Source organism: Bombus bifarius, unplaced genomic scaffold (assembly GCF_011952205.1).
Source record: "Bombus bifarius isolate JDL3187 unplaced genomic scaffold, Bbif_JDL3187 scf7180000008140, whole genome shotgun sequence".
Taxonomy (NCBI): domain Eukaryota; kingdom Metazoa; phylum Arthropoda; class Insecta; order Hymenoptera; family Apidae; genus Bombus; species Bombus bifarius.
This window is the reverse complement of record NW_022884468.1, coordinates 1,924,587-1,948,246: the sequence shown is the minus strand read 5'-3', so window position 1 is coordinate 1,948,246 and position 23,660 is coordinate 1,924,587. Positions and strand designations below refer to the sequence as shown.

The following is a 23,660-nucleotide window of genomic DNA, read 5'->3' as shown; positions in this document are numbered from 1 at the left end:
TTAAAATATAAATTAAAACTTTTATTTTCCACCTGATAAATATAATAAGAATACTGTCAAGAATACTGGAGTTCGCGCCAATAAATTACCATGCATTATAATAAAATATTCGATATTTGGATACACTGAACACTTAAAAAATAAAACATCTCATCATGCTTTCTAATTTATCTCTCAAACGAAGGAAAATACGCAAGAGGATTGGAAAGTATCGCCAAAATGAAATGAAACGCAAGATATACCATGTTGAACTGTCTTTGGTTTAATATGATACAACAGAGCGGACGTTCTAGGGTAGGGGCTCGTGTACATATTACATATTCACATATATAATTATACTTTGCAGCTTCTATATCATCAAATCTGTTTATGTACAACATATACCAAGCGATCAATAATTATTTTACGCAAAATTTTATATCGCCCGTATCGATCACGTAGAATCTGCCCGTGAAACGCATCACCGGAACCTACTCTAATATTCTTCCAATCGTTTGAATCAACGATCATTTCATCCAATTCAATTCCATAGGAAAAATGAGCTTCCTTTTTCCTTCTTTTTTAACAGACACGTTCCATGTATCTTTACATAAATACACCGCGTCTAATGACAAAAGACGGGAAAAATTTGCCAAAGAAATAGCGTGCGCGCGGTGATTCGACGTGAAATTAAATTCGAATAAAAAGTTGATCGAATTCAAATTCAAAGAGAAATAAAAAGATAGAATCCATATCGGCAATCGGTAGGATTATTTTGCTAATCGACGCTCGAACAGGCTGCGCTGCTGCTTTCTGATCAATACGTGCAATTGCCGAAGTCCTTCCTAGCGTTTACAAATCTGCGACCTCTTTTCTTCTCGAATGTCAAACGCGTCCGATTTTTAAATAGATTCGTATCCTACGATGATTGGGACGATTCTAACTAAAATGGCAGTCTTCCTTATGTAAAAGAGAGAGAGAAATAAAAGAGGAAAATGAAAAAGAAGCTAAAAAAGATGATCGATACCGTCAAAGAATAAGTGACGATCTACTAAATAAAAAATATATAAAATAGCAGTGATAAAATGAAATACGCATTCGAGATCGATTCGTGAGATCGACATTGCCACACACATCGGCCTTTCTCTCCCTCTCTCATATTGTTTTATATCAGCACGCATAAGCGCCTTCTTTTGATACATCCTCTATTTATCTTTCTTCCTTTCCCTCCCCTTCGACGAAATCAGAACTCGGAAAAATCAGTTAGTACAATTCGACGATGATAATAATTAATCATGTGAGCGACGTTCGACGATGCATATCACAGATACGATGATATCGGATTGAAAGTGCGTCTCGTATAACGTGCATCCGCGTACACTTTACAAAATCACACGAACAGTGCGACCAGTCGTGAACTTTCTGCACGCTTTATACTAACTATCTATGGTAAGCTTATAGGCCGCCAATGACATGAAAATTAAATATGAAAGTAAGCGGTCCTTTCTTTTGCGGAACGGAACGCGCTTATCCGTATCCAAGTTTCGGATTGTAAGTACGAAAAGTCTGTGAAGTCTGTGACGTCTTCGAGCAAATGTCGAAGTGATACCTTACGCGACGCTTTCTTCTAGACAGGAAAGTGTATGGAATAAAAAGTGAAAGTGGAATAGTAAAGTTTCAGTAAAAATCGATGGTAGTAAAAATAAACGAATTTTACGAGAGATTAAAATCCTAGTACAGAAGATAAAATGCACTTGAATTACTGATAAAATTATAATACTTTCGAGTCATTGAAGATTACGTTTTGTTCAGCCTACAACAGTCTCGGATAAAAACGGAAGTATCAGACACTATATATATGTATATATGTATATAAAACAAAAAAAAAAAAAAGAAAAGAGAAATAAGGAAAAAAGAATAAAGAAGGAAAAGAAATTTTGTCGTAAAAGCCCAGCCAGTGAACCAATGCCGGATAAAATTGATTTAGAATCAATCGTTGAAAATAAATCATCACAACGGATAAAAAGAGCGGGAGGAACGGACGTTGCGGATCGTATGTATCGTTATGAAATTTTAAATGTTCATACCGTAGAAAAGTACGTCGAGCGAAGGGAGTTGCAGCAGCAGCGCGGCGCGTAACGTAAAATGGCGTCGGCCGCGTCGATGCGTTTCCTTCTTCCCCTAATGATACTATTAAAATTCTACTAATAATATTAATAATAATAATTAATAATAATAATATATATCCTTCTGTATTTTTCCTATACTCTAGGTAATTTTAAGCTCAACTAGATACTTTAAATACAGTTAATCAGACATGTAAAATCTTTACAAAAATAAAATAAATAATCTGAATAAATACGAATATAATAATATTACAGTTAGTCAATAAATTATCATGTAGGATTAAGAGTGGGCGCGGATGGCTCGTCGAGAGATTTGTTTTCTTTCGTCGTCGATGATTCAATCGACGCCGTGCTGTACCTTTTTTCAGGGTTCGCGCGTGATATCACGCGGCATAGCACATACGCAGAAATTTCTCTTACTTCCTTCTCGCACGACACGCATAGTCTAAGTTAAAGCGCGAATACTGTATTTTCTTGTATACTTATGATATAATGCCGTTGCGGCGCACAAGCTCGTTTAGACGGATTCCCTCTGAATCCTTTCCTCTCTCCCTGTCGGCTCAACTTCTTTCACGTCTTGTTCGTTTCTTTTCCCTCAATGAATCCCTGAATGAAAATGACAGTGAAATATTTGTTGGTGCCGCTGCTTTGAAACTTTCGAACACGAACGAAGCAACTCCGTTTTTAAAACAGAATTATTCGAAAGAGAAAACACATTGATACATTGTCCAAATGGGCAGAATGATCATCGATGATTAGTGCTCAAGGAGAATAAGTTTGCAATTGTATAAACATCTATATTTTAAATGCACGCGGATTAAAAGTGAGATATCATGGAGTAAAATGTGAGTAAAATTGCCGAGTAAAATCAGATAGCGTTTTGTTAAATGACAAGAAAGAAATTTACGTTTAACGGTATAAAATATTAGAATGGATCATTAAGCCGATAAAATGCTAAACTTTATGAGTGATTTTCTAAAAATCGATCGATGCACACGAGTAATTTAAGAGCACAATGTCAGAGCAGCGATACCAAACGTGAAAGAACTGATAAATCAGAACAAACTTAAGAGTACAACGCTTTGCTCGATGATGGAAATCTCAAGGAACGGTAAGATGTTGCACGGAACTGGTGTCTGTCATCTTCAGCGATCCTCTTCTATATAATAATTATACTTTGGACATGGATTTTCACGCGTAATATATATGACGCGTACTAGGTGTAAGCGCGTACGAAATCGAGTAATATTGACACACGTTCGTGAACTACGGCGGCGAAAGCCAATGGGCTGCTCATCGTACGACTCTCTGTTTCTTGTTGTTCACACTATCTCCTTGGTTGTCTCACTGTGGAATCTCGGTGAGCATCAACGACGGGCGGTGTATGTTATTGACGAGATTCTTGAACGATTTTCGTCGATTCTCTGTCTCAAAGTCATGCTAGTCAACTTGATACAGATACACACGCACACTTTCGCGTTCCGACGATACGGTATATCTGTCGGTTTCACTGTGATGCAGCATTACTAGCTGATCTGTGGCCGACGGATAGGCCGATCGTCGCCATGGAGACACATCTCACTGGAACCGAGAAGAGTAGGTAGCCCCTGGGCCTGCTTGGCAGAGCACGCCTAGGTTTTTCCCCCGTTACCCACTTTCTTCTCCAACCTCATGACGAGAGTTGGCCATCCAGGTTGAACTGTTCCGGTTTCCTGAGATGGGCGAGTCGTCGCCTGGTAGCCCTTCTTCGGCTTCCGCCTTGCCATCCTCAGGACTGCAGACCGCGGAGTAAGTGTTCGAACACTTGCACCACGTATTCTAGCCCGTTCATGTAGTCCCGAAAGATTACCCAGTCGCGTAACATGCGGGACGTCTCTGAAGATGCCAAGCCACGAATATCCGAATTCATGATGTCGCGTGACACGTCTGGCCGTGGAGATAGCTGCCGCTCCACCAATGCCACTTGCAGCTCGCACAGCACCTGCAAATGTATATTTCCTAATGTTACGGTTCGTTCTGATGAACATCGAAGTGCTTTCTATGCGTAGGAGACAAATGTTAATTGGAGCGCGGATGTCCAAAATGATTTATGCTTTTGTAAGAACAATCAGAGAATACTTTACGAATACTTTAAATATTTCATACATTTTTGTATAGTGCATACATTCTATATATTTCTGTATACTTAAACTTTCCGTAAGCGAGACAAATATCCGCAGACTATTAACGGAACGTCTCCTTAGATTTGTAAATGAATAGATAGACGTTTACCAATCTAGTGAACGTATTCCGTATAAATTCAGTGGAATTGATGTTTCGATTCGAACGAGCATAGAAACATTGAAACATGGAATGCAAGCAATGTTATAGCGATATAGCTTAGATCTCTGATAAGTGAGTAATAAATTAATTACTGGTAAAAAACTTGGCTAACAAATGGTCTTGCGTTGTCAGAGTAGCAGAGACAGTCAGCGAGAAGTGCGATAATTTTGGCAGGAAAAATAAAATGCGCGTGGAAAAAATATATATTTTACATTTTGGCGATTTAACTCGTATCAGACTAATAAAGGATTGAACAAGTGTTTAAAGAATCGTAGTGTGTAATATTGATCATTAGTATGAATACATAATAATTCATAATCTATGTTGTACAATGTAACAAACGTATCAAAAAATATTCGAGGTATATAATGCTTTGTTCTCTCAATGTTAAATGGCTGGAAAAAGAACCGATAATAAGAAATCAGAGAAATCGAGTGGAAGTTGACTAGACAGAACAGCGATCCAGATTGGTCGAACGGACGATATAGCTATAAACTTTTTCACGAGGTTCGAGTGTTTAGTCGCGCAAGTTTTGCGTCAAACTCGTAAAAGCAAAGTATCTTTTTTATCGCGTTTGCGACAATAGAAGGTAACGTGATTCAGGCTAATAGCATTCAGTGAGATGGTACCATTGTGAAAGCTGTTCAGTAACTTGTTTTTTTTATCGGAAAAAATAAAGGGAACGGGAAATAAGATATCATAATTTAGACTAGCGTTCTCCAAGACAAAGTGTTTCAACGTAAATGTATACTCACCGTTCGCAGTGCAGTTTCGGTGGCCTTAAATTGCTTGCTAAACTGAAGGTTTAGATCTTCTTGATCCCAAACTACCTGTTCTAGACCCACTGCAAACTTTTGCATATATTCATACGTATCGATCAAGGCCGTATCAAGCTGTGAAAACAAGAAATTATTTTTTAATTTAAGTGTATCTCTGAAAAATAATTTGCATTTGAATTGATTCAAGGGAACAGTAAAAATGGACTGATCTTAATATTCAACGAACTTTGTAACTAGCTATTAAAGGTGAACATAAAAGTATTACATAAAGATATATAGATACTACAAGAGACTTTGTTATATTATCTGAAGTTTATTTGGAAAAAATTAATTCCTCCACTGTATATAATTAATACAGTTTATTGGAATAAATCGTGTAAGCTCGTATTTAGAGAAAAATGTGGTTTAGTGCAACTTTTACTTTCAATGCTTTTACGAAAATTTCCTTAAATTCTATACTTAATTACGTCAGTTTCGCTACTCAATCTATGACAAAATTACATAATGTCTAACAATACTTTATTTTTTATTGTTAAAATTATTAAAATATATACTTTTTCTACTTAACACGTGTAAATGAAAAATAATGTATAAAGCTAGGAGATTATATTAGCATAGAATGCATTAGCAGAACCAATTTCACAAAGACGATAAATGTAAATCTACTGCTAGGTCTTTAGGGCATGATGACTTGATTAATTGAATGTTAAATAACAAGTCACTCGAAATTAAACGTTTCGTTAATTACTGTCTTTATTTCTGCTATTCGCATTCTGTTAGTGAAGAAAAAAGAAGTAAACAAGCAGGAAAAAAGAAGAAACTGCTATCTATACATACTTCTAATCTGTCTAGAAATTCTTGCTCCAGCTGTTCTCCTAGTTGCTTGGGAATTTGCTGTTGCCCGGGAAGCCAATCGTAATGACTGTTTTTAAACGATAAGTGTAGATCGGCGAAGTCGATGTTGAACGTTCGTCTAGCCTGTAAAATCACGAAAAAAATTGTACGTGTGATTAAAATGACGTTTGTCTAGAAAAGTGACATATTTTAAAATAATTTTCAAATTACAAAAAGACATTATACATCGAAATGTAGTTGAAAATATCGTACAATCTGAGAGCAGATGATTCGTTATATAAAAATAAATCAAATTCTCTTCAGAATCTTCAACCACAACCCATGTAATAACTAATAATTAAATTTCACCCGTCGTCTTTCCCCGGTAGAAAACGTATAAAAAGTAAAAAAGAAAAAAAGCTTAAAAAATGTTCAAATCTACTCTTCCATAATAAATCGTGTCCGACAGTATTCATTCTACTTACAAAGTCGTCGTACTAGATTTACTAGATCGTAACTACCTCAGCTGCGTTGTTTTGATGCCTTTTTGTACCTTTCAAAAAAAAATTACGCATATTAGCTGAACATTATCTGTTTTCCTTATGAAACAACACGTGACGAATGACATCAAACTTAACTTGCGTAGACGTTATTACTCGTTTATATTCAAAGTTGATAATTTATCGATTAGGAAAAAGGAAAACACACAAAAAGAGCGGAGAATGCAGCATCGACGATAAAAGATCGTACACAGAGCAACAAAGTTCCTAACGAAGAACGTACATTTTTCTTCGTGTTAACTGTTATGCGACGTGCAAATACCCTATATTCGTGCGTCAAAGGTACCAATAATCGGCCATGAAACACCAAATGTCTTTATTGTGAAAGTTAACGCGATCGCGTCGTATCCAAACTGGTTCATATATATGCAAAATTTTCGCACTGCACCTTCATTATGGGAGCAGTATGGTTCAATAACAGGTTAGCGAGTTTAGTCACCGATTAAACAGGGAGCAGCGCCTCGTTCACGAGCACAACCTCTCTCGATATCCCTCGTTCCTGGTACGATGGGAACGTGGACAAGCCATGCTGACGGATGAGTAAGCGTATCGCGAGTCCCCATGCGAACGGTGCACGCGCCCGCCTCGAGCTACGTCGTTCACTTTTTGGGAATACCAAGGTGGCTCAGCTTGTGTAAAAGCTAGATCGTTACCAAGAAATTACTTGGAAGCTCAGGCGCCAGGCTAGTCCCGCTAATTGCGTTACCCAAGTACAGGTTCCATCGGTCTGAACGTTATGAATCACGAACCATGCGAACGAGTATGTACTTACAGAGTCGAGTAACGAGCTAAAAGGAAGGGAGAAGCCCTCGCGCGTATCGTGTCACGACTTCGGGATGCTCCATTACAGCCTACGTTCCGCGAAACTTTAAGCGCCGCGTACCCAATATAAAAGGATCTAACGCGATCACAAGGTCGCATCGGCACGCGTCCAAACGCTTCGTTTCGCGCGAAAATTCTCGTTTCATGGTACAGTACGGTTACCGGTCAATTACTCGGAATTAAAATCGCCCGGAATTTTTAACATTTTTTAGTTGTTCAGTTCTTGAGTAAAATTTGGATACGTGAACGAATGGCTAATAATAACGTTTGTTAATCACTCGGGTATTATATATATACATATTATATTAAATTGTTGAGAAAATTCAGAGCAGATGAATATACTCTGATATAGTGTCTAATTATTAGTAATTGCTATTGTAACCAAAAAGGTGAAATATGTGCAGCTGTGATCCGAATTCAATGGCCAAGGATTGTAGGACTCGTTCGATGACCCAGCCGCGATTGTGCAAGGAAGTTGACTTTAACCAAAGGAAGTCGAAACTGCGATAGAAAAGTAATCCGATATTTTGATCGATGTAACAACATTGACGTTCACATAGGCAACTGGATATCAATGTTTGTATCGATTCACTCGAATTTTGTAAGACGAGACGCTGGTAGCAGATTTGACGCGGTGGAAGATTTGAAAAATGCTTCTAATCTATGTAGAGATATTTCATTAATTATATGCTGATATTGAATGTTAATATTTCTCTTCTGTAAATGACAGGAATTTTCATTCGTTGCCTTCGTATTTTATTTCTATAATCTTGAAACATAGTGAAACGTAAATTGTAAATACGATAATCTCGTAATGGTTTCATTGAGAGTTTCGACTTTGGCATACCATTGTATCATGGTAAATAATCAAACCCGTCGATTGAATCACTTAGTGATTACATTATAAATGCTTTCACGTTGAAACTACTATTTTAAATAGATTTAAAAAAATCGATCTGTCTCAAGCTGAAATAAGCACTTATTGTATCATCGAATGTGTCTTCGACCTCGCATCTCGGACCAGCTGGCCCGCACAAAGATAACGTAGTTATCCAGGCTCTTATCTGGCCCAGGAATGGAAATAATCATCATGCGATACTACTCTCACGAGCTGCAGACTGCGATAATACTTTGACAAGCAAACAACTAGAGAACTATGCGGCAACCTGAGAACTATGCGGTTGCCAGGAATAATTTCGATAAATTGTTTATTAATAAAACGAACCATCAGTTAGCAAATCGGAGGTTAATCAGCCAATAAGAAGTAAGAGGTAAATCGAAATGTAAGTCGAATTCTATATTCGCAACTTGCAGAATTTGAAAAATATATGGATTGAAAGAAATGTCGGGCTGAAAATCCTAGTAGTATAAATCAACATTTTGGGAATTTAAATTTCCTCGTGTAAATACTTCGACTGTTAAAATTAAATTTAAAAACAATTAAATTGTAATTTCGTTCTTCGCCAAGATACTTTCTCGAGAAACTTAATGAATTTTTAGAATAATGGACGCAGAACACTACCTGATGAAAGGTAGCAGAGCACTGACTTACGCCACTACGATTGTGACCCTGCAAATATCTTGAAACGTACAGTGGTTCATGACAGTATTTGATCAATGACCACAGAAATGTTAACATTAAGCGTGTCATGTAGAATATTTTGAAATTTTATTAACGCTGTAACACACTAATGAAGTTTCAAAATGTTTCATATATAACACATATACCTGATACATTCATAGAAGATGTTCGCGAGCCACTGTACCTAAAATGTAAATTTGAAGTGTATCGCGGAAAGGCAAAAACAGGAATAGAAAACGGCAGAAAATCGAAAGATGAAACGAACTACTCGATGAGTGGAATCCTCGCACAACAGTGTGAGCCTGTCGTATTTAAAGCTAGTCGTTCTCTTCGATCGGTAATCGATCCCTTTCCACGCCCAAATCATTACGAAACCCTTCGAGAGGACACAGATACCTTTCAAAATAGAGACTTTGTATTGGGAACATTAAACACGATGATTAAAACCGAGCGGTCATTGATTGCGTCACGAACTATTATTATCACCAAGCGTGTATAACATTGACTGTCCAGGGAACCCTTCAATACGCGGAGGGGCTTCATGAACAGGCATCGAAATGGGTAATTAAATAATTTTATGATTATTTTACGCGAACGGTTCCCGCGTATAACGAACGGTATAATAAATACGCGTTAAAACGTATTCTTACAAGTTCATTTCTGAATTGATCTTACAGCCTTTCCGCTTCATCCCGAATTGAAGTGTTCAAATGATCTACTGGAATTCCATCGGCACGTTTTATGGCTTATTTCTGCCGATGCTCGTTAGTTAACCACGAGTCTCTCATTTTTATTATATTTTCATGATTGTGATCGAACAAAGTGTCTCTACTTAATTGAGAATTAAACGCTCTGGCAAATTTAAACCAAAAGCCGAAACATATACCTGTATCGCTCTAATCCTATGATTATCTGCAACGAACAGTTGACGCTTCATGAAATTTGTAGAAACTTTTCTGATTGTTGCTAGTCATACGTGTTTCAATCGCTTTAAGGTCTAAACAGTGAACAGCTATTTTCAATTATTGATCCCTTCTCTATACTAATTGATGTTAACTATTATTTTTATTATTAATATCTACTAACTGTATATGATTATTTGAGATAAGATCAGAGCCCAAAATTGGACTAAAGAGTTTCGTTCGATATTTTATAAATTTGCGATAATTCGACTGTGTCGAAATACTTATAGTCAACAGTATACACAGCTGCGAGCCACAGGAACTAGAGAAGTTATAAAAAAAAGGTGGTGTTTTATCGATTTCGAAACCGAACGGATCGCGAATATCCGCAGGTCAGGTGAAATGCGTGGGTTTCTCGTATTGTTGCTTGTTGGAAGGCGGTCACGAAATGGTTTTAGCGAGCGAACGAATAGGAAAGGGAGAAGAAACAACGAAGAATGAAAGGAATTGTCGCTAACAACCACTGGCGGCGAGCAAATCTGAGACGCGGGTCTTTTGTGCCTCGTAAAAGTCTCCTCGGCCACACCGAGGCACGAATAATCGTAAAACCGGGCTGAAAACTGACAGGAAGTAGGCTGGCGAGAGTAGGTATGGTCTCTGTGGTACTCCCGAGGACCCGTCAAAATCAATTAGCCTCTCAGTCTTTCTTCTAGCGCGGCTTCACCGCTCCACCGCTTATTAGAAGTTATAAAATTTCGGTGCGACGGCCTCGAACCGATCGAATGGCTCGCTCTGTGCTCGCGACTCCACGAGACACAAAGGGAATGCTTCACGCGAATGGAAATCTTTTCAATTTCAAACTTTCCCGCTCGATTAATTCTACTTTCGTTTCAGAATATTTCTAGATCTACGAATTTTTAGGAATTTTCTGGGAAAAGAACTCGTAAGACGAACTGGTGAATCGAATAAATTCTCTTGGAAGTTCTGAGTCTAGTTTTTTCATTCTGTCTACGATCCTCGCGAATTTTGATATTCCAATCTTGCTCTCGTTTTAGCAAACGAGAAGTATCTTTAATGCTTCAAGAAAACGTTTAATTCGAAGTCGCGCATACCAATAAGACTTGTTTCATATTTTGTTCAAACCGAAGATATTTTTAACCTTAGGTAAAAGTATAATTATGTCGAAAACGACTGAAAGAACGTGGCGGAGTTCGTATTGGTTACGTTCGAATTGATAATTATTATGCTACAGATCTTTATGCATTTATGGGACATATGAACGTGCAAAGATAATAAAAAAACACTCAAAGTACGATGCTCGCAGTAATATTTTGTAGGTAAAACGATTCTCTACCTACATATTTGAAAAATATGTCAGCATTAAATGAAACCGTACGGATCGACATCCAGCCAACCGAGTAGCAGAAAATACGTGTCGTAGTGCGTACTGAATGTATCGAGGTGAGTAAATGCACTGGCGGGTTGTATATCCGGTCTGCGCTTTAGTATGCAGGCAGAGTGCCGGTGTGGTGTATAGATGCCCCATCCTTGGCGGGGAGGGGCAGCTTCCGATTCTGATTTATTGGAATCCTCCGCTTCCGATATTTTATCCGATTCCTTCACGTACCGACGCGCATATACGCGACTCGTAGACGTCGGACTTCCTATCTACGAAGAACAGAATATCGGATATGTAATCACCCATACTTGCTCACGAACGTCTTACAAGGACGTGTCACACAAATCTATGTTTACTCGAAAGCATGGTTTTTCGCTTGTTAATTGTCCCCATTAATAGATATTCGACGCGATAAAAAGCGAAATAATTATGATAAAATTACTTATGATAAAATAATATAATAATAATTAAAACGACTTGTGATGAAATAATTAAAAATACAAACAGTTGGAAGCGTGCAATCGAATGGCAAGAAATCTCCTATACTACTTAACATAGCCAACGGTTCACCTAAACCTAATACGCGACTATTTCTAATATTTTTAAGCGTGATAAATTTTAACGAAAGTCACTTGTATCGATTAAAATATCTGATACAAATACGTGGCAAGGTTCGCGCACAAAGGATTCGCGGATCGAAACTGTATCGCAAAACACGCCACGTGCATGCGAGAGCGATCAGTCTCACGAACTTCCTTGCTTCTCGGTATCCCTTGCTAATCTACCTTTTCCCTACGCTCTACCGAGTGTCTGTCGACGTTTAAACGATAACGAGGTGGACGGTGACGTCACTGGACCACCAGACAGTACGTCGCCTAGAATCGGTATCAGCACGAGCGTCCTTAGAGGCCCCCTGCCGAAGCTTCGGTTGGATCTGAGAAAGTTGGATAAATGTCGAGGAGAACGACGATAATTCTGTCTTGGTAGAACACGTTTCTACCTAAATGGCGCAACCTGCTGTTCAAAGCCGTTCGTTTTCCCAAGAAGGGCCAGAATAAGACAGAGAACGAAGGAGGGGGAGGAGGAGAAGAAGGAGAAAGAGAAAGATCGTTAGCGAACCAAACGATATCGGATTATGCGCTGACTTAGAAAACATCGGTATCGAGTATCGCGGAACGATGATGTAACGGTGACTTTGGTGGAGCCACAGGGCGGAACGAGCCCTATACGTACGAAGAGACACACAAATACCCTTTATGGTCGCACGCGATGAATGCTAATTCTCGCTGTCGTACACTCGCCTCGCGTAGGCAAATATTAGCGGCATAAGCATAGGAATCGAACCTTTCGTCGTTTAGTAATGGACATTCGGCACCAATCGCACGTTGAATGTCCCTCCAGCTGTATTATAAAACTCGCATTACATTATAGATTTATAGTTTTGCTGCCAGTGACTTACCAGTGATTATCATTTCATTCGACGCACTAACAATCTCGCTAAGTATCTATTAGAAGTAATAGTTTGAGTACGCGATGTAATCGATATTTTAATTCACGCCACAGTCGCTCAGTGTATGATATGAAGAAACAGGAAGCGCATGTAGAATGGTCAAGGATGAGTCAGGTGAGTCTAAGAATTTGGCGGGCGCGTAAGGACGCGCAGTTATAGAGACCCGGAATCGTGTCGACACGTGTGCACGATGTATAACTAGGGGGACGAGCTTAATCTATCCTAAAAAACGAGAGTAAAGTTTCGCGTGTGTAACCGTACCTTCGATCCTGCGGTTTCCACGTCTCTTCTTTCGGATCGTTTCAGAAGAGAAACCTTGAGCAACAAGAGGCCGAACCCGGTCCGTGATTTATTGTCCTTGGTTAGAGATAATAAGGCACGATCGGGCTGGGAAGATTCTTTCGAAACGAAGGATCTCCGTGCGCGGTCGCACGAATCTATTTTTTTCCCCCAAAGATCGCTTACATGTTTGATGATATACGCAAAAAAACGTGGCCGAGAGCTACCTGCCGGTACACAATACAGTGACAAACAGCGACAATGATCGTTATATCGGATATGCGACTGAAATCGAACAGTTTTTCTCCCGTTCGAACAATTTTATTTCCGGCGATTATAACTCTGTATTTCCAATGTGCAATTACGAGTAATAAAAATTACGCGTAATACTGGCAATAAGAGAAACGGGGTAATTTTATCCTGACCACTTTCCAATCCATCCCGCAAGAAAACCAATGTTTCAATGTTCGAATACACGGCGGAATCGACGACTGTCACCGTCTAATTACGTAACAAGAGCAGGCTATTTTTTAAAATAACGACTTGGTGATTAAAATTTGGTGAGAATATAAGCAAGTGAACAGCGAAAAGAATTACATATTTCATCGAAATCGTTTATCTGATAGTTGCAAGATTAAAATAAGAGAGAGTTTGCATTTCCACTTTGCCAAACAAGCATCGTTTATATATTTAGTAATTACATTTTTTCTACTTTCAAGTCGATGAATTAAGAATAAAGAAAACGTAATCAACAAATATAGATGATAACTAAGATAGCAAAGAATCATGTTAGAAGAATATAATTCTTGAGCAAATTCGAGAATAATATTCTCCAAAGAGTTAAAATAGATCGTTAACGATAAAACAATTTATAGAATATTAGAGAATAAATTATTCTCGAGTTATTTCTAAGATTTCGTTTTCATTTACAACTATGGCACGCTCCACTTTCATTTTCTCCGTATATGTATTATATGGTTTAATGTATTTGCTTTTCCTCAGATGATAGACATTTTATAATGCTAAAATTCACTAGTATAAAGCATTTATGAAGGAAAACAAAGCGGCGTAATATCAAATTCGAAAGCATATTCTCGAGCGGCTACAAAAGACGATTCGTAAGTCCGAGATCTCTTTCGAAGGTCTGTGCGACTCTACGATCAACGTCCGTACGACCGGAAGTACTGCCATAACTGCCTTCCGCTCGATGTCCCCTTTCCCCGTCCGATCCTCACCAGAAGTCACGTCAGTAATTATTGAACCATTGATGAACTTAATCTTCGTCTCTGATCGGCGATACCGCGCGCGAGTTGGATCGCACCGAAGATATCCCGAAAAATATTCGAGGCATTTCGAAAATGTTTCTCCGAGGGGAACGACGACGAGTATATACACGCGCGCGCGCGCTAAACGAAAGAGAAAAGAGGAAGATGAACGTGCAATCTGTACTCACGTAATCATCACGAAAAAGTTCCGCGTGCATCAGTGCTGTTTTCGCTTGAAGGACAACTTGTTGCAGAAGCTGCGAGTCTGTAAGCTGCACCACGTCCAAATCACCGGTAAAATCTTCGGCAGCGAGGCCACAAGGATTCACCCATTTCGGGGGAGAGTTATGTCGTCTACCCTCGAGGGTCATCGTCGGAGCGCTGTGCACCGAGACCACGAGCAGGGTCAGCAAAAGACTACCTAACCCTGAAAGTGAAATTGAACAACGAAATGATTACATGATCAACGCGATACAAGATTTCTATGAAATAACTATTTTATCGGCCGCTTTTCAGCGATATATTTTGATCGGTAAAGAAAGTAATTATCCAACTGTGGTCTTAGAGTTAGTTTAAAGGATTACCTAGTAGCAAGTTAAATGTTGAGACTTTTATACGTCTTCGACACGAAGTACATCAGAATCGAATAGAATGAAAACGTCGAAAAAGCAGTTGGGTTAATTTCGTTGGTATCGGTGGCTTATTTCGGTTTTATAGGTCTTATTTCCAATTCATGGATAACTGCCGCGGTACGTTATTAACGGAATTGTCCATGTATTAAGAAGATAAGAACCAGCTCACTGGTTGGTAGTAATCAACGATTTGACGTGAGACTCTTGGGGAGGATGCCCTCGAGAGAAATCATCCTGGAGCTTCCGGCTTGTTTCTTCTACCTTCCCCCCACCCTTCGATGCTGTCTTCGTCGATAGTAAGCGCCTAAATGGTAGATTTCGATCGAGGCCGTCTTATGATCATCCGGCAGTTTCGGGATCACCGCTCGTCGAATTACATCCACGCGAATTCGTCGTCGCATTATTTCACGAGTTACGACCCTTGATGAGGGGCCTGGGATCACGTGCACCGCTACGACGACAAACCATCAGCAGTCGCGTACGCATTCGGAGGATGTATAACCACCGCAGTCTACCGCGTACGAGTTCTCTTCCTTCGTTTAAATATCGTCGTCTTTCTTTCCCGACGCTGACGAGTATGCACGCTTCAAGCGAATACCTTTATATTTGATTTGTAACGCTAGAATCGTTCCGATATCCGCGTATAAACGCCGTCGATCTGTCTAAACAGCGTTATTTGCCAACGAAGTATCAAAGTCCGGTCAACCGTGATACATTAAAATACACCGATCAAATATTATGATAGATCGCCGAGAATATCAACGCAGAGGATTTTTGTCGTTTGTCAAGTTCAACCGTTTCGCTCGATGTTCTATCATTTGCAGTTTCAATTTGTCGCTCGCTCGTTACCTGCCAATTAGCACGATTTCGATGCATCACCGATGCGATTACTTTTCATTCGCGGCGATATTCGCGAATACGCTAAAGACTAGCCGCGAATGAATTGGAAAAACTATCGGCCGGTGTGTAACGGTCGTATCAAGGACTAGAAAATGTAGGTATGTTGTGCGATCGTACGGGCGCTAACGAATTTAATTTTAATGTGCAGCTACGCGTGATGCAACGCGCATGACGGACGCGTTCTCGAGTCGCAAGGAGAAAAATAAGCGGACGAAGAAAGAGAAAGAAGGATACAGCGAAAAGGAGGGAACGAGGAGGAGGGCAGGGAGACACCTCGGACACTTAACGCATATTAATAAGCGGCTCTTAAGTGCGTTTCGCGTCTTAGTGAGAGAGTAATTTGCCGCGGGGAAGTTTGCGCCCTGAAGTAACCATGAAATCCGTGTCGTCGTGTGCACCGTGTCTAACGGTGATATCCTTTCTTCCTACTACATACCTAACATAATCCTCGAATCTCCTTTCGGATGTTAAAAGCCTCGATTCACGTGAACAACGACGGACTCATTCTCGATAATTCGATGGACAGATACGTGTAACAAGAAATTAGAAGACACACGTGTTAACTCTAATCGGACAGATTGGATTGGAATTCTCTGGAAGATAGATACATAGGTCACAAATCACGTATTCGCAGACTGTAGCAAGTTTCGATGGAAATCACGTGAATTTGTTTATACGTGCAGTTGCACCGAACTCGATGATAAACACACGCGCATGTTTTTCAGACAATTTCTTTCTGCGTTATGATGCATTTTGAATTGCGACGTATTTTGAATTACGCCGTTATACGAATGCAATACGGCGGAAAACGCCACGCGCGAATGTTTTTACGCGTTTCGGTGAATTTCAGCGGCAAAACAGCCTCGAAACAGTCAAGTCAGCAGAACAGCGATTAAGACGGTTAAACGGCGCAATTAGGATCTTTGCAGCAGCGTGGAAACGATATCGTCGAGTCTACAATTTTCAGTTAAAACATGCCGAAAGAAATGTGTACATACTTTGGAAAAAGAGTCTGTTGAATAATGCGGCAAGTATTTTTACCGTACAGAAGTTCCCATCGTAGAGGTAAATGATCTCAGCGTCTACGATTATATTTCCTTACTTGTCGTTCGTATACGCATCGTGTACTTTCTCCAGTTTCTTTAATTGCGCCGCGTTTTTACACCGCTGAAAGTTAATTGCCATACGATATGTCCTCCGTGCCGGCCAAATTTGTCCGGAAAGGGAATTACGATGATATGTGCTGTTTCGAGCAAGATCGCATTCTTAAGCCGTAAGAAACTCAAAGAGCCACCTGTGGCTCGTAACGTGCAACCTTGCCAGCTGGAATGCATCATCCGATATGCTTCGTTCACAAACTCAGTATGTACAATGTACATATCTCGGCTATCTCGGAGATAAATATTATTTGTTTCTTATGTAGGCAACCAAAAATTAGTGCAAGTTAACGTTTCATAAGGAATAATTTCCTTTGTAATTTTTTAAAATCAATTTACATTATTAAATTCACATAGCAATTATAAGAAAGAATTTCAATGATTTGATCGATATCTTTTTTGTTGCTATTTCTTCCTTCATCTAGATCCTACAATTTAATGAAACTTTGAAAATATCAAAGTATCTTATAACAATATGACAAAATCTTTATTTCAAATTATAGAAATTCGTTTTGTAAGCTCGATTAGCATGACAGACTTGAGTTTATAATCCTAATACGGCTTTTGTAATTTAACGAGACACGAATTTACTTCATTTACGTTTTTTCGATAACGTTGCATTTACGTAACTTTTACATATTATTTCACTACTTGCTTCTTAATGAGTTAAATGAAGCTTTCAAACGAGCTTCTAGACGAGTGACAAATGAACCGGTCTAGTGTTCTTCATCGAATCGCGCGATTTACCGCGGATATTCGGCAGACGGTCATCTAACGGTCGACGTTCGCATCTTTTGTACTTTCGCCCCGTGTGGCCTGGACGATGTAGACGGTACAGCTAGGACCTACCTCAACGACGACGCTCGGCGACGGCGTTCCAACGAAATTCCTGAGAACCCGCGGTTGCGTGGAAAAAAGTAAGGCGCGCAAAGCCGGTGGACACCGGTGCAAGCGCATCTCTGCTGTTGGTCGGCAAGAAGATGGTGAAAAATGCGGTAATGACGCACTGTCCTCGCATTGCTCGCGACAATTATACCCCATTACGCCCGTCCCGCCACCCCCTTATCAACCTGATCGTGTTCGTGCCCGGACCGAAGCGCGTTGCGGTAGGTCGCGATGCGCGCCAAGTGTACCTATACGTTCGCCGATTTATTACACGCCCTTTTCCGACTATTCTTGTTCCTTGTTCGCCATTTCTCACTTCAACGTACTTTGACACCGAAAAAATTTCGAAATCAGGGTTGATCACTTGGTCCTGATCGATAGAATCTTGTTCCATACACGCTGAATACCTTCAACTCTTATTTTAGTCGAACGTAACCTTCTAGTCGACGAAGATGAAGTAACTCGTACATTGAAAATGTCTCTACGTTTTTTCAAATGAACTCTTTACGTGGTAAGAAATCGTTCTGTCTTTAGTCTTGGTATGATAGGTATTCGTTTCAGGAATATTATCAAATACGATAAAATCTTGCTTCTCCAAACTAATATACGTAATAGACGTTGTTCGGATAATCGAACGTAACTTCTTACGAGAGTTTGAGAATAAATTTCATAGTTTCATTATGCAAATACACGATTAAATAAATTTCAAAATGAAGGAAAAATAATCTTTGCAAAACTTTCCTCTACTTCTCGATTTATGGAATTAATCAGGCTGATTTATAAACGATTCGATTATTGGTATGAACAGAAATAAAAGCTTCTAAAGGGAAGTGTAAAAATTTCTTTCAGTTTGTGTTCTAATTTTCCCGTTTTCCTTGTAATTCTCAAGTTTTCTATTAACTAACGATTTAGATTAATCAGCCTTTCGATAATCGAGGTTCTACCGTAATATATATACTATCGACAAGGATTTTACCATTTAGTCATTAAATTTGTCATTTCTCGTGTAATAATATCTGTGCTCAAAAAATATACCGGTTAACGAGTGGAATTGCGTACAGAATGGCGCATTATTCAATCTCGGATAGCTTTAGGGAACTGTTGCACGAAACACGGCAGCAACATGACGCATGAAAATTTTACGAACCGGCGCGCGGCATCAGTCAGGACTCTCCGTAGACTCGCGAGTGTTCAACAGGTGGGTGTGTCGAGCGCGTACGTCGCTCTTCGAATCGATGTCACATTTCTCACCGATTTCGCATCAAATTTGTCATCATGCTTAGTTATATCGCGCTCCATTCTACGTAATTCATCGTTACAGAACAGTTGTAAATGGAAAAGAATACAATCAATATATGCAATCGGATGAATTTCGAAGGAAACAACGAGCAAAGAAGAATCGATAAGAAGGACCGTTACAAGGAGAATGACTAATGCGTTCATCGACTTGTTCAATAGTGACGTCAAACCGCGAGAGAGAATGTCAGTAGGGACAAAGGATCAAGAAAAGAAGAAAACATTATATGATCACGTTTACGTGGTAACTGCTACGTTAAAGTTTCAGAACGCGTGTATTATCTCCCACTTTTATGATACATCTCAAAAGTCGAATTCTGTGACGCGTATCGATATCACATTAACTGTCGTTAATGTCGAGTCGAAGCACATTGCAACAGGTGATTCTTGTACGAACAGAATCTCCTGCAACAGTCTTTACTCCGTATTACAGTCAACTTGGAGAATATCGGAAATAGTAAGAACAAGGTACGTTTGTGTTCGTTTTATCATGGTGAACGCGTCCTGTTAGCGTTGAATGGATAAAAGTAAAAGCGTCGAATGAACGAAGAAGATTTCAGACCCCGGGAAAGATGCTGAACGATCATTACGTAAGAAAGTATTGATTTAACGTGAGTCAGCGTCAGGTGTGTTGATGTACATTGCACATTGAACGGACAGAGACATAGAGCGTTAATAAATGACACCTATATAACAATATATGTTTTTTTGCCAACTGTTATTTGTTGTACGTTGACTAGTGTCTACGAGGTGCAATTCAATAGATGACAGATAAAAAAATATATGTAAATTCAGTCGATACTAGGCTCATAAGTCCGCTAGTAGTCAGTTATTAGCTGATTCACTTCATAAAGCAATTAACCGATTTATTTCAATAAATATCAAAGGATAGAGTTTCTAGTGTTATTCTTGAGATAACTGATTAAAGAGCGAAAGAAAAGTTAAAAATATCGTATCAATTACACGTATGATGAGTAAACTGATTTATCTGTTAAGGACGACGACCGCTATACGAGCTGTTAGAGTTATTAATGTAAGAAATATGTAAATTAGTTGTAGAAATGAACGGAGAATATCTCAAAGTGTACAGATTTAGAGTACACGTTGTAGCTGGAAAAAGGACGCAATCTTTACTTTGACAACAAACATTCGGTCAAGATAAAAAAAAAAGAAGTCTAGTTTAGAGCATAAAGTAGAATTTCTGGACTGCTTGATATTCGCTTTTTGACAGTGATCACAAATTTTGTCAGAAATGATTTAAAATATCGCAGTGAGACATTTCTTGACGAATTAGTTACGAATATCTGGTGAAAATTCTTCCTTTGCTTCCCTGCCATAGAATGAAACGTACGTCGGGATTTTCGTCAATGTCAAATCGTTGTACAAAAATTATTCAGGACCAAAGTTGCTATCTGTCTAAACAGATCGCCTTAAACATTGCGCGTGAATAAAATAGAAAAGAATCGTGCTTGTAAAAAACATTAGCGCTCGAAGTTGCATTTCGACGAGACAGATACGTTAGTTTCGATAAATTTTTAGATCAATATAACACATCGAGTTGCCAATTATGCAGAGAAGAAAGAAAAACATAGAGAAAGAACAGTTACCGCGCACATTTTCTTGGCAATCGTTGGTATCGAAACATCATCGTGTTCAGTAGTAAGTAGTTGGACTTACTCAGCCACGTGGTCGCAGTGACGGATGCGTTGTATCTCGATCGTATCCCTCGATCGTCGTAAAAAGCAGGTACAGGGCACGAATCACACGATAAGTGTCTCTTCTTTTCATCGTTTCTTTTTATTCTCGGAGCGACATCCGCTGCGTAACATGGATTCTTATCCAAAATAGGTTTGTACCATTTAGTGGACGTTGTCATGTTGTTGGACGCAGTAGTGTTGTTTAGACCGTTCGACGAGGTACGATGGTCAAGAACTCTGTGCGATGTGGTCCTTTGGTCACGAACTAGAATGGCCTCCATTGTCATTTGTCGATCGTAAGCGATCGTCGTATCCTCCTCAACTGTCATATTCGCATAGCACTTGATCACTCTCGTCGCACGCAGGCACTCGCGGTGGCGCGTGGCAGCCAAGGAGCAAGCGAGACGTATCTATCCTCGCGTGTCGCAGCACCGATGTATACCGTACTGGCTGCGTGAAGGCGCGGGTCAGTGGTACCCTGTCATCGAGCGTGTATTTACGTAGTTGACAGATACGAGTCGCATGGAGAATGCACTGTTATTATAATAGATAGCGTCTGTTTTCTACGATGCGGTATCGTTGAGAAAGCAAATAACGAGTTGTTAGAAGACAGGACCTTGATTTAGCCCACGCTCTTGACTAAATCATAGGAGTTGCCGATGGTTCGGGTTATCGGGTGGAACGTGTGATCACACTTGAAAAACTGTCCGCACAGAATCACAAGCCGTTTGGCACTGGTCCCGACACACGCGATGCACTGATTCTTATACGAGGGGGGAAGGGGGTTACGAGAGCTGTCTCAGAAGATGGTAGGAGGAGGGGAGCGGTAGGTGCTTAAGAATGTGGCGGGGAGGTTCGCGTGGAAAGGAAAAAAGAATCAGCGGCTCGGTACACCGTTAAGGGTGGTCCGTGCGGTAGCGGTGGTAACAGCGGAGATGCTTTCTTTTCTTTCGTTTAGCGTCCCTATTCTCGGTTTTTCCCAGTTGCCTCTTGTTCGTGGGTGATTATCCCTTTCACCGGCTGTCTTCGTTTGATCTCGAGTCTCGGAGATCTTCTTGGATGTTCTTAACCCTCTTTTTGGCGATACCTTCTTAGTTGCACGCCAGTGGGGTAAGGTCGTACCATACCGAATGTCAGGAGGTGACTGAGGTCTTCGTTGCCCTCGTCTGGCTGACTGTATCGAGTGTATCACCTCTCGCCTCTGTCCGAGTTAACCACGGCGCAGAGAAGGTAGGTAGGTAGGTAGGTATAGAAACAGAGAAGGAGAAGCCAGCTATAGGCAGGCGAGCGAGCAGAGGCAGGCTGTTCGTTCGTCGTTATAGTAGGAGTGAACCTGCGTAAGGGAATGGAAGTGGAAGGTGGACTTCTGTCTGTCTGCCTTGCTTGTCGGTAGGTCGTTTCTCTTGTCCGTTCCTTCTCTATCTATTGTATTCTCTTTCGTTCTCTTTCCTCTTTTCCTTCTTCTTCCTCGACCGACGCGACGTCGTTCTTTTCCTCTTTTATCTCGTGCGGCCTGAGTGTATGACTATCAGTGTATGGTAGTGGCCACTCGGTCGACCGGTGCCTATATACGATTGTATAAAGGCACCGAAGCACGTGGCCCACACCCCGCTTTCGGTCAATCCTAAGTACCCCCACTATCATCCTTGCCCTTCCTTGATCACTCGCTTTCTCGTTTCTTTCTCTCTCCTTCTCCTCTCCCTCCCTCCCTCGTCTCTCTCGCACTCCTCTCTCATTACTTCTTGCTTCTTTTCTATTCTTCTTTCTTCCCCCGGCCTTCTTTTCCTTTTGCTCCTCCGCCTCCTCCGCGCTCTACCGCCTCCTGCCTCCGATCACATCCCTCCCCTTTACTTCACGCTCACCACTACCGCCTCTCCCACCACGTGGCACTCGTGGGTCAGGACTCCACGACTCATTCATAACTCCCCGCGAGCGACCAACTATCCCCACTAAACACCTTCCATCGGTTTACCCCCACTTTTCACATCGTAGAAGCCGGGCATCTAAACGAACCGATCTCGTCTTCGCCTCACGATCAGCTTGCTGGAAGCTCGATGCTACACCGGCACGTTCCGCGGCTCCTCTAACCGCGCCACTCACAGGTGCACCGTGATACCATCTGCCACAGATCATTGGACATCGTCCTTCAAACGGATGCTGCATTTTTATTTTCCTCCTTTCCAACAATCGAATGGGTCTTCTACCGATCCGAAATCCGTAAGATTATCGTTAATTTCCCATATTTGTTTAACACTTTTTATATACTGCTCTTTATAGTCTCTTAGACGTAGATATGAAATCTTTGCAACGAGATTTTTTCATTTTAATGTTTTGTCAGATTGATTTCTTCGTTAGTTTGAACCTACTCCTTCGTTATTACGTAACTTTTGCATTTCGCGAAAGAAAGTAGATAGATCGAATCTTCCTTCTCCTCCGTTTGTCAGCATGTTAACGAACGATTGTAAATTTCGCCGAGCGTGCAAACGTCTAAAAGGCAGAGGTAGTTACGCGGTTTTACATCCTACGCCTGGTTGATCCTTAGGACAGACATCGGTGGTATGTCGTCTAGAGAAGGCTAGGTCCTCACAGCTGCAAGAACGTTCCGTCGTTGGCACGCGAGCGCTTTTTCCGTACTCGGAACAGAAGACACGTCGTTAGTTGGTTCGTTTCCTCCATAAGAATCAGCGGTGCATTAATGTTTTTATAAATAAATCCGTTTCTGAGAGCAAGTTTT

The 23,660-nt window shown here is 40.3% G+C and overlaps 1 protein-coding gene across 1 annotated transcript; it reads right to left on the bottom strand.

The window, feature by feature from the left end:
* On the bottom strand, nt 1-22,598 carry LOC117208580. Its single transcript, XM_033449811.1, has 5 exons — nt 20,907-22,598; nt 14,548-14,786; nt 6,044-6,184; nt 5,183-5,320; nt 1-4,086 (listed from the first exon to the last, which is right to left on the bottom strand). Exons 1-5 carry the CDS (start codon nt 21,253-21,255, stop codon nt 3,874-3,876), a joined length of 1,080 nt encoding a protein of 359 aa, XP_033305702.1. The 5' UTR covers nt 21,256-22,598; the 3' UTR covers nt 1-3,873.
* Between the last annotated feature and the right edge of the window lie 1,062 nt (nt 22,599-23,660).

Excerpts from the sequence above, each read along its gene's own strand:
- LOC117208580 (XM_033449811.1), bottom strand. The coding sequence starts at position 21,255 with ATGACAGTTGAGGAGGATACGACGATCGCTTACGATCGACAAATGACA. Across the intron at positions 5,321-6,043 it reads AATTTCTAGACAGATTAGAA|CTTGATACGGCCTTGATCGA; the intron begins GTATGTATAGAT and ends TTGTTTTCACAG. Across the intron at positions 4,087-5,182 it reads CCGAAACTGCACTGCGAACG|GTGCTGTGCGAGCTGCAAGT; the intron begins GTGAGTATACAT and ends ATACATTTGCAG.